Below are 17,976 nucleotides of genomic sequence, written 5' to 3'. Positions count from 1 at the left end.
ATTTCACAGCTCATAACACTTTTACCTACATTGATGTTCTACCTTTGTTACTCAAAACTTATAACCACAGTTTTCACCGTACTATCAAAGCAAGACCCGTAGATGTTAACGACTCCAACGCATTAACAGTGTGGAGGAACGTTTATGGGACCCCTGTGAAAAGAATAGAGGTAAAAGCAAACCAAATCAGAAAAGGAGACCACGTGAGGATTTCCAAAAGCAAGGGTAAATTTGCTAAGGGGTATGAACAGAACTTTACCACGGAGATATTCATTGTGGACCAGGTTCTTCAAAAAACAGACAAGCCAGTGTTTCTTTTGAAAGATTATGGGGGTGAAGACGTCATAGGCAGCTTTTATACTGAAGAACTGCAAAAGATTAATACAGACAAAGACTGCATCTACAGGATTGAAAAAATTCTAGCCACAAAAGGCCAGGGGGCGAGAAAGCAATGCTTAGTGAAATGGTTAGGATGGCCTAGCAAGTTCAACAGTTGGGTTCAGGCTTCCGAAGTAACAGAACTTGCCTAGCTGAGAGCTTTTTATTCCTAAGGAAAGAAATGGGGGATGCTGGTTTTTATGTCACATTACCTAGCAATGCGAGTGCTATAGCCTTTCCCGGGAACTCCATTTCAAGCTTCACTATATCATTAGCAAAACCTCTAGAGCTCTCGGGGGCCTGGGAAGTAGGACTAGTTGAAATACAGTATCCTCACACCTGGGATAATCTGACGAGCCACCCAACTTTTACTATTGTACAAGAAGAAAAGAAGTGGGTCTTCTTTCTGGAGAATGGGTATTATTCTAACATCCCAGAGCTGTTGAGATATATGAACGAACGCATTACAGCACGATGGAACCCACTGAATGCGGTTCTTAAATATGAACCAGTGAGCAGAAGGGTCCTACTTAAACCCGAGAATAAGTATAAGATAGTAGCTGATAAGGAATTACAGTATATATTAGGGCTGCCCCCCAACATTCCGGCCAATGAGTCAGCTTTCTCAGCAGACATCACAGGAGGTTTCAACACCTTATATGTTTACACCGATATAGTGGAGCACCAGCTCGTTGGGGATTTCTACGTTCCTCTGCTGCGATGTGTGCCGGTGCAAGGGAAGAATAATGATCGTATCAACATCTGTTACGATAAACCCCACTACATCCCCGTGAGCAAACACCACATAGACACTCTCACTGTTGAGATAAAGTCAGACCAGAACAAAAATGTACCATTTCGTTTTGGAAAGGTGATCGTGAAGCTTCACTTCCGCCCCAGGAGGACCTAGGATTTTTAAAATGGTCATCTTGAAATCCTATGGGGACCCTGGTCTTTATAAAAACTATTACAGGGCACAAGCTGGAAACGGTCTACCGGGGTATCATGGTATTCCACAAATGTATGGCTCGGGCCTAGGTGGGATTTTCAGAAGCCTTTTCCGAAAAGCTGTACCGCTTTTGAGAAGAGGCTTTGACATCATTAAACCCCACGCTAAAACAGCCGCTCGTAATATAGCCAACGACATGGTCGGGCATATCACCCAAGCTGTTCTAAACAGAACAAGACCTGCAAACCCTCAAGAGGGATCGGGGCTTATGTATATTAGAAGGAGAAGAGGGTTAAAAAGAAAAGCATCGCAACAGAGATTGAAAGGCCCTCCTCAACCCATTAAAAGGAAAGTGCAACGTAGAAAGAAACCCCAGAAGCGTCGAGGAGGTAGAAAGAGGAGGAGGATACAGTCTACGAACGATATATTCTAAAACGGCAGCATGGCTTTTATTCACGGTTGTTCTGAAGAGTGCACCAAATCCGAACTTGATTTGTTTCACATTGGGCCTACACAAACTAGTATTGAGAGAAGCCTTTATATTGAAGTTCCACCATTAACCGCTCTCACAGAATCCTCACCCTTGGACTTTTTTATTGCCGGAAATGGCGAAGACTATATGGATCTCAACAACACGCTTTTATATCTGACGTGCAAAGTAGTGAATGAAGACGGATCAAACCTGGCTAACGGGGCTGCGGTAGGTCTCGTGAATTACCCGATAGCCTCCATTTTCAGCCAGTTAGATGTGACTTTAGGGGACCGACTCATCAGCCAAAGTAACAACTGCTATCCTTACAGAGCATACATTGAATCCGTGCTGAACTATTGCGAAGACACACTAGCCACGCAATTTACGGCCGGGGCTTTTTATAAAGACAATGCAGGGGAACACGAGATTACGGCTCTGGATGGGGCAAATAAAGGTTTTAGCAAAAGAGCATTCCTGGGAGCTGGTAGTAAAAAAATAGACTTGATGGGACATCTCCATGCTGACTTGTTTTTCCAAGAAAAACTGCTGCTGAACGGTGTTGATGTGAAAATTAAACTCACCCGCAATAAAGATGCCTTCTGCTTAATGAGCAACGATGCAAACAGGCATTACAAATTACAGATTTTATCAGCCTCCCTCTTTGTCAAAAAAGTGAAATTGACACCCGGCGTCCGCCTAGGACACGCTGAAGCCCTCCTGACATCTAATGCCAAATACCCAGTGGACCGTGTAAGCATGAAAGTATTCAGCATACCAGTAGGGAGCCGTGTCTCCAATCAAGAGAACCTGTTTTTGGGACAACTTCCTAAACAGGTGGTGCTAGGACTCGTTGATAACGATGCTTTCAGCGGGTCATACACTAAAAACCCTTTCAACTTTAAGCATTATGACATCAATTTTGCGGCACTCTACTTGGATGGTGAGCAGTATCCTATGAAACCATTTCAACCCAATTTTGAAGAGGATAATTGTGTGAGAGAATATATGAGTTTAGTTCAGACTGCTGGCAAACACATGAGAGACAGTGCACTTTTAATTAACCGTGAGGAGTATGCAAAAGGCTACACACTCTTTGCATTTGACCTGACTCCGGATCAAGAATGTGCAGACCATTACTCGCTGATTAAAACTGGAAACCTGAGGGCAGAGCTGCGTTTCGCCAAGCCTCTGCCAACAACCGTCAATATGGTGGTTTACGGCGTTTTTGACAACGTGATAGAAATAAATCACAGGAGAAACGTCTTGTTTGATTATATGTGAAATGGATAGCCTGCAGTTAACTCGACTACTAAGCTCAAACCCCTATACTCAAAACACTTTCTATGGGGTGTTACCCTGTGACAAACTTCCAAGAAAGCACATCCAGCAAAGACCAGTTGCGCTGATTATCAATACTCACCCCCATAACCTTCCAGGAGAACACTGGTTAGCTGTTTACCTACCGGATGAAAGGACAGCCGAATTTTTTGACTCATATGGACACCCTCCTGACTATGCTTTGTTTCCCAAAACCATTGTGAACTTTTTAAGAAGAAATGCCAGCAAATCTGTGTTTCAATGCAGACCTGTACAAGCCTCAGACTCAGTTGTATGCGGACATCACTGCTTTTTTTTTATTCATCAAAGATGTATGGGGGTCCCCTTTAAAAACATTAGCGCCTTATATTCCGACGATTTGGATAAAAATGACAAAATGGTTATGCGTTTTGTGAAGAAAATGAACACAAGGACCCGTTCCTCAGAAATGTTTCAAACGATGCAACATTGTATGTCTTGTAGTGCATTTCATAAACGTCTTTTAATAAAAAACCCCTCCTAGGGTGCTTTTGGAATATGATGTGTGTCACTATTTTCTCTTTTTAAAAGAACAGGCATTGACAATAAATCAGAATTTAAGAAAAGAAGTATTTTATTCGGTTAAAATAATAGTATTATAAGCTAAGCCAGGTAGGAGAGCTAGCTTGCCGATGCTCCCTAGAAGATTTGCGTCTTTGAGTTGGGGGTGAAGCTGATGGGTTTTTTAAATAATCCAAGAGTTGTCGATTGGACGTATTACCTATCACGGAAGACGGGGTGTTTATTTCAGCCAAGGCTTTCATAAAAACATCCCACCCTTTAGGGAGACGTGTAACAGAAACCGCATTAGCTTGAGTTGCAGCTTTGACTAAGTCCAAGATGTTAGATCCTGGAATGACTTCTCCTTTATACACGAAGGATCCTTTATCATCCCATGTAGAAATATTCCTGTTTAGGGTTAATTTGTTGAGTATCAATCTTGCGTGACTCTTGTATCTAACAGGCAGGCTGTCTACCACTTCACGAAACACGTTGTCAGCAAAGGGGTCTGTTGTTTCTTCAGCAGTTGGTTCAGGTAGAAACAGGTTTAAATTTTGTTTCTCAGCATCCCTCTGTTTTACATGGGTTAAATATTTTTGAAGTAAGGTATTGTAGAGTCGTGCTTTTTCATGTTCGGATAAATCAGTCCTGTGTAGAATCCCCTGCATTTCTCTATCTAAGGATGAGATAGCTGTAGTTCGGATGTTTTCATCCTTTGGAAGTGGGGTTCTTAATTGATCCAGCTGACGGCTGGGGACCAAATACATTTTTTCAGCGTGTTCCATCACTGGTTTGTTAAAAGCCCTGTTAACAGGGGAACCGCAAAACTTAGCAGTGGGCCCAAAAACCCTCCAGACTGTTTCACAAGAGCCTTCTTTTTCTGAAGAGACACTTTGCTGTTTCCCAGAATTCTAATAAGTCGGCGTCTTTTTCTCAACGTTCGTAGCTGATGCGGCGCCAAAGGGATGTTTCCTTTTAAAGTATTGAGGGCTATTTCTGAGAGAGTAGCAATTAAATCGTTGGAGCCCGTGCACAATATGGCTTTTCTCTGACGTGGGGGTACCTTAATAAGCAGTTTTAATAGTTCAAGGTTTCTCTTTACACGGTTGGACATGATGCACCGGTGGAGGAGCAGCTGTCTGTTGGTGCTATGTTGTTTAAAACAAAGAGCGTTTGTGATTCTGTGGTTTTTTCTTCATCAAATATACCACAGGCCAATCTGGCGGAAAGATTCCGGTTCTTAATCTGTACGCTTCTGGTGTAGTACCGTGCAAATCTACCACTAAATAACCGTGAGGTTTACTTGTTGCATCAGAAAAAGATTCCATGAAAAAACGTGTGTTTCCCGGGTACATCTGACGGGCCAGGGTTGCTATCTGTAGTTTATCCCTAGGGTTTTTAAATAGCACCATATATTTTGCATTAAGGCTGATGGTTCTGTTGCTTTTACCTTTGCAAAAAATATTTTGTGTGATGAGGAAAACACTTATATTCCGATGGTGAACATACTGTGTAAAACACATTTCCAAACCAATGCTATTGCAAGCAGACTGCATCAAATCATCGATAATGATAAAATTGACTTTATTGGTTGGTAACAATTCATCATCATCAAATTTTTCAGGTAATCCCTGCACAAACTGAATAAAGACGTATTTACACTGGAGTTCATTGTACAGGGGCTGCCAACAATTGTAAAACCACACAATATTTTGCGGTAGTACAGAGAACACATTTTCAGCATGATCCAACATATTTTTTATAAAATACGTTTTGCCACATCCGCTAGGACCAGCGAGAATTGCAGAGAAGGGGTGCTGCCAACGTGTCTCCAATTCAGTATCCATAAGGGAGTGTTGTAAACCCTTCCTTAATCACTCTTTTATCAAATACAACCTTCTGAGTTTTTTTGAGAGTTTTCGTGTGAAGCGTCCACTGGTGCTTATTTCGAACAATACCTGGCTGATGTATCACAATTTCACGAGGCTGTCCATCTTTCTTGTCTGAGACGTAATCAAATGCCAGGTCTTTAAGACTAGTAAAATTAATTTTCTCACAGTTCGCGCTATTCAGGGTGATCCCCTTTACCTTCATACAAGCTGTACCATCAGACAATTTATAGCCGTAGGATTTCGGACCAATGCTGACAAACTCTGTAATAGTCTGATCTGGCGGAATTTCACTTGTGAGGTCCCCTAAATAATCCCCTAGAGGTGGTTCCCATTCACCTTCCTTACTTACAAAAATGACACTGTCTGTGTCATGATACAAAACACGTCTGTCTAACCTATCTAACAAATTGTAGAGTTCAAGCCTTGCATATGCCGTGGTAAAACAGGCTATGAATTCATTTTTTCTCCCAGAGGTTGTCACACGATCGTCGGAATATTTCCACGAGAGACAGACAGCCTCTTCATCCAGAAACTCACACATAGACACCTTATAGGCATCAGAAAATAGAATTTGAAAGAAATCCTCCGGATCTCTCAGCACTTCTGTGACTGCTAAATTTGTTCTCTGCCCAAACTTTCCCCACAAGGAGTTTAAAAACAATTTGGCAATTTGACGCTTTGCAGGATTCACTGCAATTTCCTTTCTACGTAAACGCACGCCCTCCCGTGCACGATAATCCCTTATATACTTAGATTTATCCTGCTTACTTACACACCATTGAGGGTAACCTGAAGCCTCCTGCTTTTGACGAAGATGCAATTTTATATACTCCGAAAACAGATCTACAGAACGACGCTCAAAATGCCAGACCTCGAAAATCTCGACAACTCTATAACCCTTTGCTATAGCTACGTTCAACTCAACTGTACACCATGTACCTGATAACGCTCTCTCCTCATCTGTGTGGTCACAAGGCTCCTGATGTTGGGTTTCTGCACAGCTTGAGCACAGGACGAACATGAGTTTTCCAGAGATTCTGGAAGGCAAAACTGGGAAATAGAGATTTCTAGGGGGAAAAACCTTGGCTTTTACCAGTCCGAAATAATTTGAAAGGGGCTTAAAATCCTTGTAGATGATTTTAGGATGCCCCAAGGGGTACTCTTTTGTTTTGTTGACATAGGGATACAGACTGGTAAAGTCATAATATTTCACAGTTTCCCCATCTTTAGGCTTGTAATAGAGACATACAGCATTTGTGCGACCGCCAAAAAGCGCGTCGCGAGGTTTTAGCGGATCTGGAAATTTGGCGTTTGCAAGATAAGCCTGGACTTCCAAATCTGTTTTTACCATATGTCTCCATTCATGCTCCCAAATGGTACGCACTTCAAACCCTAAGCATTGGAGGTCGGCACTCCTTTTCTGTGTCGCATTAAAAAGAAACTCATAACTTTTTCCCACCAGGGAATTGATCTCCTCTGGAGAATAACAATACAAACAACCATGAAAATAACAACCAAAAAATTCGTAGGCAATTTCCCTTCCACCCACAACTGCATAACCGTCTAGAAAATAATTGCTAACTTTAACCTCCCCGCCATTCAGAGCATGGCGTATTTCAACCTTTTCCTTATGACTGACAAAAGAGAGCCACTGTATAGACGCCGTTGAGAATCGCTTGTACTGATTATGATAATCATTACAACTTGGGATAGCTATAGTATCCTTCCTAAGAAATTTGAACCTGTACATTGCTAGAGCTACGCCTGCAATGGTCGGATATTGTAGAGGATCTATAGCCGCTCTGTATTTTATGACTTTTTCTTTTTTCTTGCCTACGAGAACTTTCCTGATCGCCGTTGTGAGTTGAACTATTTCGTGTCTGTACTTGGTACAGGCCTTCACCAAAATCTCAACATCCTTCTGACAGTAGTATGCTAACTCTTTTTGCATATCGAAGGTTTTTGAGCGGTTCTCTTCATACCACTTGGTGAAGGCTGTCTTTTCAGCAGGCATCATGTATTCTACGCCATAGTATTTGGGCAGCGGCAAAGGCCCCACATAATTCCAATTCTCAGCTGTGTTGAAATAATGTGGAAAATAGCCTTTCACCTCATCGAACCCTAAAGCCTTTGGTAATTTAGAGAGTGCCATGGGTAGGTGACTGAGTGAGTCAATGAATGTTATGCCTAACGAAGCAATTGTAACACAGATTAACTTACCACCTTGTGCTATAATTTTAACATCCAGTTTCTCTTTCACTAACTGATTGAGTATAAAGTAACAGTCATAGCCCTTTGAATTGTGGGCTATGAATGTTGAATCTTTGAAGGCCCCATCTTTTGTAAACGTCTTAATAAACTGTTCAACACAGTTTTCACCCCTAAATTCCCATGTTTTACCTGCAAACTTCCATGGGGCCACACCCCCCACTATTTCATCATCACTATCCTCAGACCCGCTATCCTCTTCCACATAATCTGGTTTAAAACACTCCACTGTTTCCCCTGGAAAAGCTTTTATAAAACAATACACTGGCTTATGAACCCCCGATTCTTGTTGTGATTCAAAGTCATAAAACAAGTATTTCACAGATAGCTTTGGCCGATTAAGTGTTTGCATGTAACACAGATGGTCTTCATCTTCAACAATGTACCCCCAACAAACCATGCACTGTCTACCCTTGCATCTTTCATCATCATGATCTGCATCCTGATAATGACAACACTTTGTACAATACCTCCTCGCTGGACATTTGACTTTCTTCTCTAAGAACAGTTGTTGATGTAATTTTAAGCAAGCGTTAGACCTACAATGAAATTTACATCTCAGACAACGAACCTGCTCGTCAACTACGTTAGAGCAGGCCTTTCTCATACACATTCTACAATAAAACAGACAGCTGTGTCTGTCATGATTGTAGAGTTTGCGACAAAATTGACAGTAGTTACGCATACCAAAAAGAGCTTTTACATTCAGGACCCCGTAGAAATGTTCTTCGTGTAATAGTAATGTATAGGCTTTGGGATAAATGGGTCCTTCTGTTTTAAAAACACACCATCCTGACTTTTTTGAGTAATAGGCTACATCGATGTTGACTCTTAAATGCTGTTCGACTGTAGATATGTCCTTAAGGGTTACCTTTTTTTTATCAGTCCAACCAAGCTCCATATGCAGTTTTTGACCAGCTGTCAACATTTCGGAATCTGTGGGCTTCTGTAAACTCATAACCCCGAATAAAGCACCACCAAAGCATAGATTGCTTCCTGAATAATTCAAATCTATCAAATATTGTCTTTTTCGGGCTATTATTTCACTCGCGGGGATTGACCCCAGTTTTCGATGTGCTCCCCCCCGTAGTGGCTTTGTTATAGTAACCACGAACTCAAAATCTCCGTGCGCACATATTTCCATACTGCTTTGTAAGAGGCGGCTAAGGTGTGATAGGAACTCATCAGCATTAAATAGTTCCCTGCTTCTTTTAAAAGAAAAGAGTGGATTTCGTAATCCTGAGGCTTCTAGTCTCACCTGAACAAAATCATCAGGTTCGATTCTAGAGCCCAGCCGGTCTAATATGCCCTGGATCGCCATGTATAATGCCGTTACAATCTCTGCGTATGACCTAATCATTTCTAAATTTCTGAAACGGTATACCTCAACGAATCGCCATGTGCTGAAATCAGGAATTGGATGCTGCCATGAGCGCACGCATTCAGCAAACACTGGGTGTGAACCATTAACCTCAACAGCATTGTGGGCTTCCTGCTGGATTTGATCACCAACATTAGATGCATCTCCTAAGTGATGGGGCTCTGGAGAATGTGTGTCTGTACTGGAAGGAGAAGCCGTGTCTGACCTCATTAAGGGGCATGCTCTTTTATGTTTTTTCTTACTTTTGGACCTGGCAAGAGTTTGTCTTGCCTTTTTTATCCATTTACGTCTTCTTTTCCAGTACAGATCTCCAGGACAGGGCTTCTTTTGCTTTCTTTTCCCCCTACTGTTCATTCCCCCACCCCTCTGATAGTAAGCTGACTTTGTAAGCATCCGATATTTTTCTAGTGCTTTAATTTCCGAATAAATTTTTTGAAAATCATGGGTCGTTATTTGAGCATTTCTCTCCTTACAAGCCATAATCCGTTTATGATTGTGGACCACTTCCGCAGACAATCTATTAAGTTCATCATAACATTCATCCAATGTAGTAAATTTTCTTTTTTTGGGAGCTTGGCCTGGGGCATCTTTGACGCCAGCGTCGTCTTTTTGCTTTTTGCGTGGTTTAGTTGCTTTCTGAGTTTCTGGTCTGCCACGTTTCATCCCTTTTCCTAAAAGTAATGTACAAAATATCAATACATGAATAACTAATTCTCATATGTGCATCAATACATTCTGTAGGAGAGACAAACACCTCATTACCTTGATTTTTCGAAGTTGACGGAATGGATCTGGCAGGGTTGTTGGAATGAATATCTAGAAAATACAATTACAACCACATGGTTAGTTTGTCCTAAAAACTTCCTTATGAATGGTTATTTTATTTATTTATAGGGTTGTTCTATTGATTTCTGTAAGTTCATTATTTCATAGGGTTGAGACTGTTATTGCTTTGATTAAAATTTATTTAGTATTTTAAATAGTATTTTATGTTGTGTTTTTGATACACAATGGTCCGTTTATAATCCGGGGGTTAGCATTACCTGTATTTATAGAATCAATGGTATCAGCCTTTTGGACAGCAGCAGTGGAGGCAGAGGCGTCATCAACGAAATCAGAAAATACTCCACCTTCTGAAAATAGACATGTATTTCAGAAAACACGCAGACACAGTCATTGTGCATTCATTTTATTATTATTAATATTATATATTATTTCTGGGTATAAGAACAAACCTCCGAGCAGTTGTGGATCTGGCTCTTCAGCCGTTATAATTTCACTATCCGCTAAAACATCATGTAGAGCCATATTTGAATCCCCGTATGGTGGAGGGTGGATAATAGCAGCAGTGTATACGTGTCTCATTTCTGGAGGAATGGATGTATTGTAACTAAGATGGGCAAGAAGGGGAGAAGATGATGGTTAAATCAGGTTGTGCATAGTTAAAACCGCATTAAAATAGAACGAAGGCCTAGATCTCATTATCATTATATAATATTAATAAACAATTGACAAAGACACACATATAATAATGAAAAGAAAAGGGGTGCAGTTATAAAAAGCTGCTCTAAGCCACCCTCTCCTCCTTCCCCTTGCTAACCCTATGCATGGTTGAAAAGTTAGAATACTCAATTACTCTCCCCACACAATGCATATTCAAGGCTTTTTCTCATTGTTAAGAGATAACAGCTCGTTAGCAGCTAGTTACTTTCACGGTGATTTGCTAATCCACTGATCAAATACACATGGAATTATTTTCATGGCTTTTTCTAGACCCCAGAAAGAGAGTGTGTGAGAGTTACAGCATGTTTAAGCAGAAGAAGAAGAGAAGCCTAAATGATCGCCATGTATGAATATGTGAGAGATAGTCATAGGGAGGAGCGAGCAAGGTTGTTTTCTGCTTCCCTGGAGACTAGGACGCAATGGAGCAAGGGCTTCAAACTACCTGAAAGGAGATTCCATCTAATATATTGTATATACATATAATATTGAACAACAGTGTTAATATAATGCTTTGCTTGAATATTGTGACAACATGTCTTAGTACAAGAACGTAAAATATGTTAATATTGTTCAACGCTAATAATATAATACTAATATATATATATATATATATATATATATATATCTGGTAGTATAGTATATGTGGTGATAATATAATATAGAATTTAACATAATATGTCAACTAATCAATATGTTGTATATACACATAATATTGCTGATATTTTGTATTATTTATATAAAACATTTAAAACAAATGAAAAGGGGTGCAGTTATAAAAAGCTGCTCTAAGCCACCCCTCTCCTCCTTCCCCTTGCTAACCCTATGCATGGTTGAAAAGTTAGAATACTCAATTACTCTCCCCACACAATGCATATTCAAGGCTTTTTCTCATTGTTAAGAGATAACAGCTCGTTAGCAGCTAGTTACTTTCACGGTGATTTGCTAATCCACTGATCAATACACATAGTATTATTTTCATGGCTTTTTCTAGACCCTAGAAAGAGAGTGTGTGAGAGTTTCAGCCTGCTTAAGCGGTAGAAGAGAAGGATGAGAGGCCTATATGTTGGGGCTGTATGAATATGTGAGAGAAAGTCATAGGGAGGAGGGAACAAGATTGTTTTCTGCTTCCCTGGAGACTAGGACACAATGGAGCAAGGGGTTCAAACTACAAGAAAGGAGATTCCATCTAATATAATGTATATACATATAATATTGAACAACAGTGTTAATATAATGCTTTGCTTGAATATTGTGACAACATGCCTTAGTACAAGAACGTAAAATATGTTAATATTGTTCAACGCTAATAATATAATACTAATATATATATATATATATATATATATATATATATTTGGTAGCATAGTAATATGTGCTGATAATATAATATAGAATTTAACATAATATGTCAACTAATCAATATGTTGTATATACACATAATATTGCTGATATTTTGTATTATTTATATAAAGCATTTTAAAACAAGATCAGAAAATGAAATGAAAAGGGAATGGGGTAGCTATGTGTATTCAAGCACATCTTTGTGTATTAAGTTTCAGCCTGCTTAAGCGGTAGAAGAGAAGGCTGAATGGTCAATATGATGGGGGTGTATGAATATGTTAGAGAAAGTCATAGGGAGGAGGGAACAAGATTGTTTTCTGCTTCCCTGGAGACTAGGACACAATGGAGCAAGGGCTTCAAACTACAAGAAAGGAGATTCCATCTAATATATTGTATATACATATAATATTGAACAGCAGTGTTAATATAATGCTTTGCTTGAATATTGTGACAACATGTCTTAGTACAAGAACGTAAAATATGTTAATATTGTTCAACGCTAATAATATAATACTAATATATATATATATATATATATATCTGGTAGTATAGTATATGTGGTGATAATATAATATAGAATTTAACATAATATGTCAACTAATCAATATGTTGTATATACACATAATATTGCTGATATTTTGTATTATTTATATAAAACATTTAAAACAAATGAAAAGGGGTGCAGTTATAAAAAGCTGCTCTAAGCCACCCTCTCCTCCTCCCCCCTTGCTAACCCTATGCATGGTTGAAAAGTTAGAATACTCAATTACTCTCCCCACACAATGCATATTCAAGACTTTTTCTCATTGTTAAGAGATAACAGCACGTTAGCAGCTAGTTACTTTCACAGTGATTTGCTAATCCACTGATCAAATACCCATGGTATTATTTTCATGGCTTTTTCTAGACCCCAGAAAGAGAGTGTGGGGGCGAGAGAGAGAGAGAGAGAGAGAGAGGTAGAGAGAAGGAAGGGGTGGTAGCACTCACCGATCAAACGTGTGTAGAGGTGTGTCAGAAAATGGAAGGAGAGAATTGAATTTTAAGAAGCTTTTTATACATTTTAGCCTGTGGGCGGTAGCTCTCCCCATTTTTGAATCTGAGAAAGTTCATTGGTTGGGGACCCTTAACACATACTGTCTGTGGTTTTGGTAATATTACAGATAGATGTTACATGTGTTTTATTAGATAACATCTAGCATGTGGATTAATGGTAAAAGTTTGAGACACCCTTTGAAGGCCTAGTATAGCAGATAGCCCCCCCCCCCTTTGAAGAAAACAGGCCATTGAAGAAACCAGGCCACTGGAGCTCTGTTTTAGCAGATGGGGTGATAGTTAGCTCCTGCACAGTGTATTTGCCATCCCCCCCCCCCTTAGTAAAGGAATGTAGCATTCTGATGTATTTTAGCAGATAGAAGGCCTGATTTTCAATGTGATTTTCTTTCAAATTATTTCATAAATGTTAAATGGTATTCTGTTTGTGGAGGAGACTGTTTTTAGCTGAGCATGAGCAGATGGGGTGATAGATAGTATGCCTTTGAAGAAAACAGGCCATTGAAGAAACCAGGCCAGTGGAGCTCTGTTTTAGCAGATGGGGTGATAGATAGTATGCCTTTGAAGAAAACAGGCCATTGAAGAAACCAGGCCAGTGGAGCTCTGTTTTAGCAGATGGGGTGATAGATAGTATGCCTTTGAAGAAAACAGGCCATTGAAGAAACCAGGCCACTGGAGCTCTGTTTTAGCAGATGGGATGATAGATAGTAGGCCTTTGAAGGAAACAGGCCTTAGAAACCAGCCCACTGGAGCTCTGTTTTAGCAGATGGAGTGATAGTTAGCTCCTGCACAGTGTATTTTTCCTTTCAGAAATAGCTAGGTGTATTTGCCATGCACCCCTTAGTAAAGGCATGTAGCATTCTGTTGTATTTTAGCAGATAGAAGGCCTGATTTCAAAAGTGTTTTCCTTACAAATTATTTCTTTAAAGTTAAATGAGGATAAAGGCAGAAATGGTATTCAGTTTTAAATCATTTTATTCCACATCCTTTTTAAAACTGACGATAATACCCCCAGGCGATTTCACAAAATCCGTATATTTTCTTTTTTGCAAGATGCATTTCATCTTTTTAAGCAGGTTCTCATTACATCTTTTCAATTCTGAATATAAAAAATCATGTGGAGATTCATTACTCCTTAACGATATTACCAAATTCAGGATATAATCCACTGTTTCATTAGTCAGAGAAAGACATTTTTGGGAATAACTAAATAATATATACATATGGAGCAGACTTTTAAAGCAAACATTGTCACATATATATCTTAGCTTCTTATTAAAGAATGTTATATTCCATGACACACAGTCATGAGCTAATTGAGCCGGTTGTGACGTCACACAGCCTTCACAACATTCAAATAATTCAGAATCCAAACAATAATCTAAAATAGAATAAATGACCCCTTTTGCAAACGCGTACATGTCTGGTTTCTGGATTTCATCTGTTGGTTGAATACCCCTTTCCAACCCAAGGATGCTTGACACGACCTCGTGTCCTGGGCGCTGAATAGCAGCCATTTCAGGGGTCTCCTATAAAACAAAATAATCATGTTAAAACACATACAATGAACATTACCCCAGCACACACACACACACTCACACATGATCCCTTTTCAAACTTACTTGTAGCTGGCTTGGTGCAACACAGCAGAGCTTCCAGAGAGCAGAGATAGGCGGATTTTCCGCAGCCCCCTAAAATGTTTTAAAAGATCAGAGTGTTAGTAATTTACAGGTTATACAACTTCATCCTTTTGAAACATCCCCACCACCCCTTTTCAACCTAAGATGGATCATAATAATAGCTTATAAGTATTACCTGCTCAACGTATGCCGGTGTTGAAAGCATATCCAACAGGCTGTTCACAGATTCATGAACTACACGTTCTTCCTCCCGAAATCTTTTAGCTTCTTCCCCTTCTTCCTCATCATCCTCAGATGAGCTGATGTACCTTTTCCTACATAGATCATCATCCACTGTTGAATCAGGCAAGGCCATAGATGAAGGGCCAGCGGGCGAATCCATATTATGTGTTGTTCCGCAAAATAGTCAGAGCAGGCTCCCTAAAACTCTAGTACAGTTATTTAAACCCCTAAAAACAACGCCTATTGGGTCCCACTATCACATGGTCACCTTATGAGCCTAAACCATTCCCTATTGGTTACTATGCATCACGTGATGTCAGCTTAGAACTACCACACGGGCGCCTGGCTGTTCATTTCCACATGCCATTCATTGGGGATAGGTCTATCCACGCTATGTTCCACACATTGGGTTAGGGTGGGGGTGGGGTGGCCCGTGGGGTGGGGTTTCAGGCCGTGGGAGGGCCTCTCGGGCATCCATTTCCTGTTTAGGAGAGGCGGGACTTCCGGGCATTGAGTGGGAGGGGCGTGGGAGGGGCCTTCCCCAAAAGTGGGCGTGGTACCTGTCAAATTTGAGTTTGACGAGAGGTGCCACCTATTACTACTCTCCGCTACTACTTCCCCGGCAATGTTTGTATCCTGTTACGTGACCCAATTTGTCTGCTTTCCTCATCTAAAACTTCAGGAGGACATATTTCTTGAGAAAGTTTTCATCTCCATCTATATGTATGGGTATTAATGCCTGTGGGGAATAAAAGGATTAAAAAAAGATTTTGCTTCGATCTCAGAAATGTTTAGGCTTTACTTCTATGAACAATGAAAAATATGTTGATTTGTAAAAAAAAAAAAAAAAAGGAAGATGTCCAAATATGCATAGATTAAGGTAGAAACATTGTCAGGGAAGTAGGGCTGGCTTTAGCACAGCAAGTTAAACATTAGCTGTAATCAATCTTGTCAGTCAAAAGACTGCCAGTTTGAAGCTGCATCAGGGTGAGTTCCTTCCTGACATTAGCCCAGCTTCACCCGCCTAGCAGTTTGAAAGCAGAAATGTGATTAGATAAATAGGTACTGCTAATAAAATAAACGGGGAAGATATTCTGAGATATTCTAGCGCTTTGGCAGGGAGACGGACTGACAGCACACACACATCCTCCCCTGTGGCTGGAATCCAGCATAAGATGTTCCAAGATCTTCAAAAGATGAGGAAAAGTCATATATATATATATATATATATATATATATATATATGACTTTTATATATTATCTATGTACAATTGTCTATCTAGTTGGGTATAAAATGGCATTCAATGTTTGTCGCAAATATGTGTTCTGTGATCCGCCCTTAGTCCCCATTGGGGTTAGAAGGGCAAAATATAAATACAGTAAATAAATAAATACATAAATAAGAAAAGTTTTAATAAATATCTGTGTTAGGAATATTACATAACAAATGCACACATATTTCCCTGTACAAAGGTGGATTAGGAAGATGGATAAGTGTAGTCTGGAGAAGAGACTGTTAAAAGTTGCTTTGGGGAGAGGGGGTAGGATATAAATACATCTTTATATTATTATTATTATTGTTATTATTATTATTATTATTTAAAAGGTGCTATGCTAGTCACATTTAAAGATTTGAAAGATTTGAAAGTGTGTCATATTGAAATGGTAGCAAACATGTTCTGCTGCACCATAAACTAGAATATAGAACAATGACTTAAACCACAGGAAAAAAGATTCTATCTAAACTTTGGAATAACTGGCTGACTGTAATAACAGTCTGACAGGAGAATATGCTACCTTGAAGTGTGTTGGAGTATTTTTCTATAGAAACTTTTAAACAGTTGCTACTTGTTTATCAAGCAGAAATGCTTTAATTGTATTCCTGAATAATAAGGAGTTGGATTGGATGGACCTTGGAGTCTCTTCCAATTCAATGATTCTATGATTTTAAATATAGTGAAATGAAACAGAAGGATTCTCACATCCTAAGTACTAATAAAAATTTCCTTAATGAAGTGAAGTGAAGACAACAGATGAATAACCATGATTGCATTAAGAATCATGTACAGTTTAACCTGAAGGCTAACCAGAATTATGGCACTTCAGGATATTTGACTGCATTGAAGCCCATTTCTCAACCAGCCCTAAAAAATTTATTATTCTTTTGGATTGTTTTGAAAACAAATTATAATTCTGTATGATTTATAGCTCATCCTATCCTTCTGTGAAGAAACTGAACTAATTTTGCTCTAATCATTACGATACTATGAGGCATTGCCCATCTGGGAACTATTTGTAATGAAGCAACACAATTGAGGGAGAAGGCATTAAATTCTTCAGAACACACAGGAAGCAAGACCCATTGCAGTTACTGAGACAGGCACTTGCACAACGTTTACTCTTGATTTTATTAAATGTCCCATTGAGGGGTGTTGAAAAACATTTATACTCTTAAAACTAAAACAAAAATACGTCATCAGCAAACATAATAGAGTATAAATAAAACACATTAATGCTTGGCATTTATATAGCATTGTTTATACAGCGCCACTCGTCTCCAAAGCTCCAAATGCTTTACAAACATTAATTACTTATTTACCTTTGAGGTAGGGAAGGTTTATTACATCTGATTTACTACAGAGAGACACAAAGCTCAAGGTAAAGTGATGCGTTAGTAAGAGCATCCAAGAGCTGTCCAATACAATAACAACACTCTGTTTATAAAATCTGCAGGTATTGAGTAAGATCTGTTGTTCCCTTTGTTTCATTAATCCTGAATTCTGAATTGAAAAGGTTGAAAATGTTACATGCTATGCCTACTGAATTATGGCTGCTAATTTTAAAGGGATCAGAGATATGATGTATATGTTTCCGTTATAGCCCACCTTTCTTCATGGCAGTAAACATGGCTCATAACTTCCCTTCTTCATTCTCAAAACAGCACTGTTGAGATAGGCCAATGTGAGGGACAACTGAATAGGAACTTGGAAAAATGTTTTTCCCAAGTCTAGGTACAACACTTT

At 39.4% G+C, this 17,976-nt stretch overlaps 2 protein-coding genes across 2 annotated transcripts in view; one reads left to right on the top strand and one right to left on the bottom strand.

Annotated features, from left to right (window-relative positions):
* Window positions 1-17,976, bottom strand: part of LOC132774511 (cadherin-18) — a 768,567-nt gene that overhangs the window by 680,819 nt on the left and 69,772 nt on the right. The gene's annotated exons all lie outside the window — the stretch shown is intronic.
* LOC137096852 (uncharacterized protein F54H12.2-like) lies at window positions 1,770-3,080 on the top strand. Its single transcript, XM_067467082.1, has one exon. The coding sequence runs from the start codon at window positions 1,770-1,772 to the stop codon at window positions 3,078-3,080; it is 1,311 nt and encodes a 436-aa protein (XP_067323183.1).

The sequence above is a fragment of the Anolis sagrei genome, chromosome 4 (assembly GCF_037176765.1).
Source record: "Anolis sagrei isolate rAnoSag1 chromosome 4, rAnoSag1.mat, whole genome shotgun sequence".
NCBI lineage: Eukaryota > Metazoa > Chordata > Lepidosauria > Squamata > Dactyloidae > Anolis > Anolis sagrei.
This window is presented reverse-complemented; position numbering and strand designations above follow the sequence as displayed.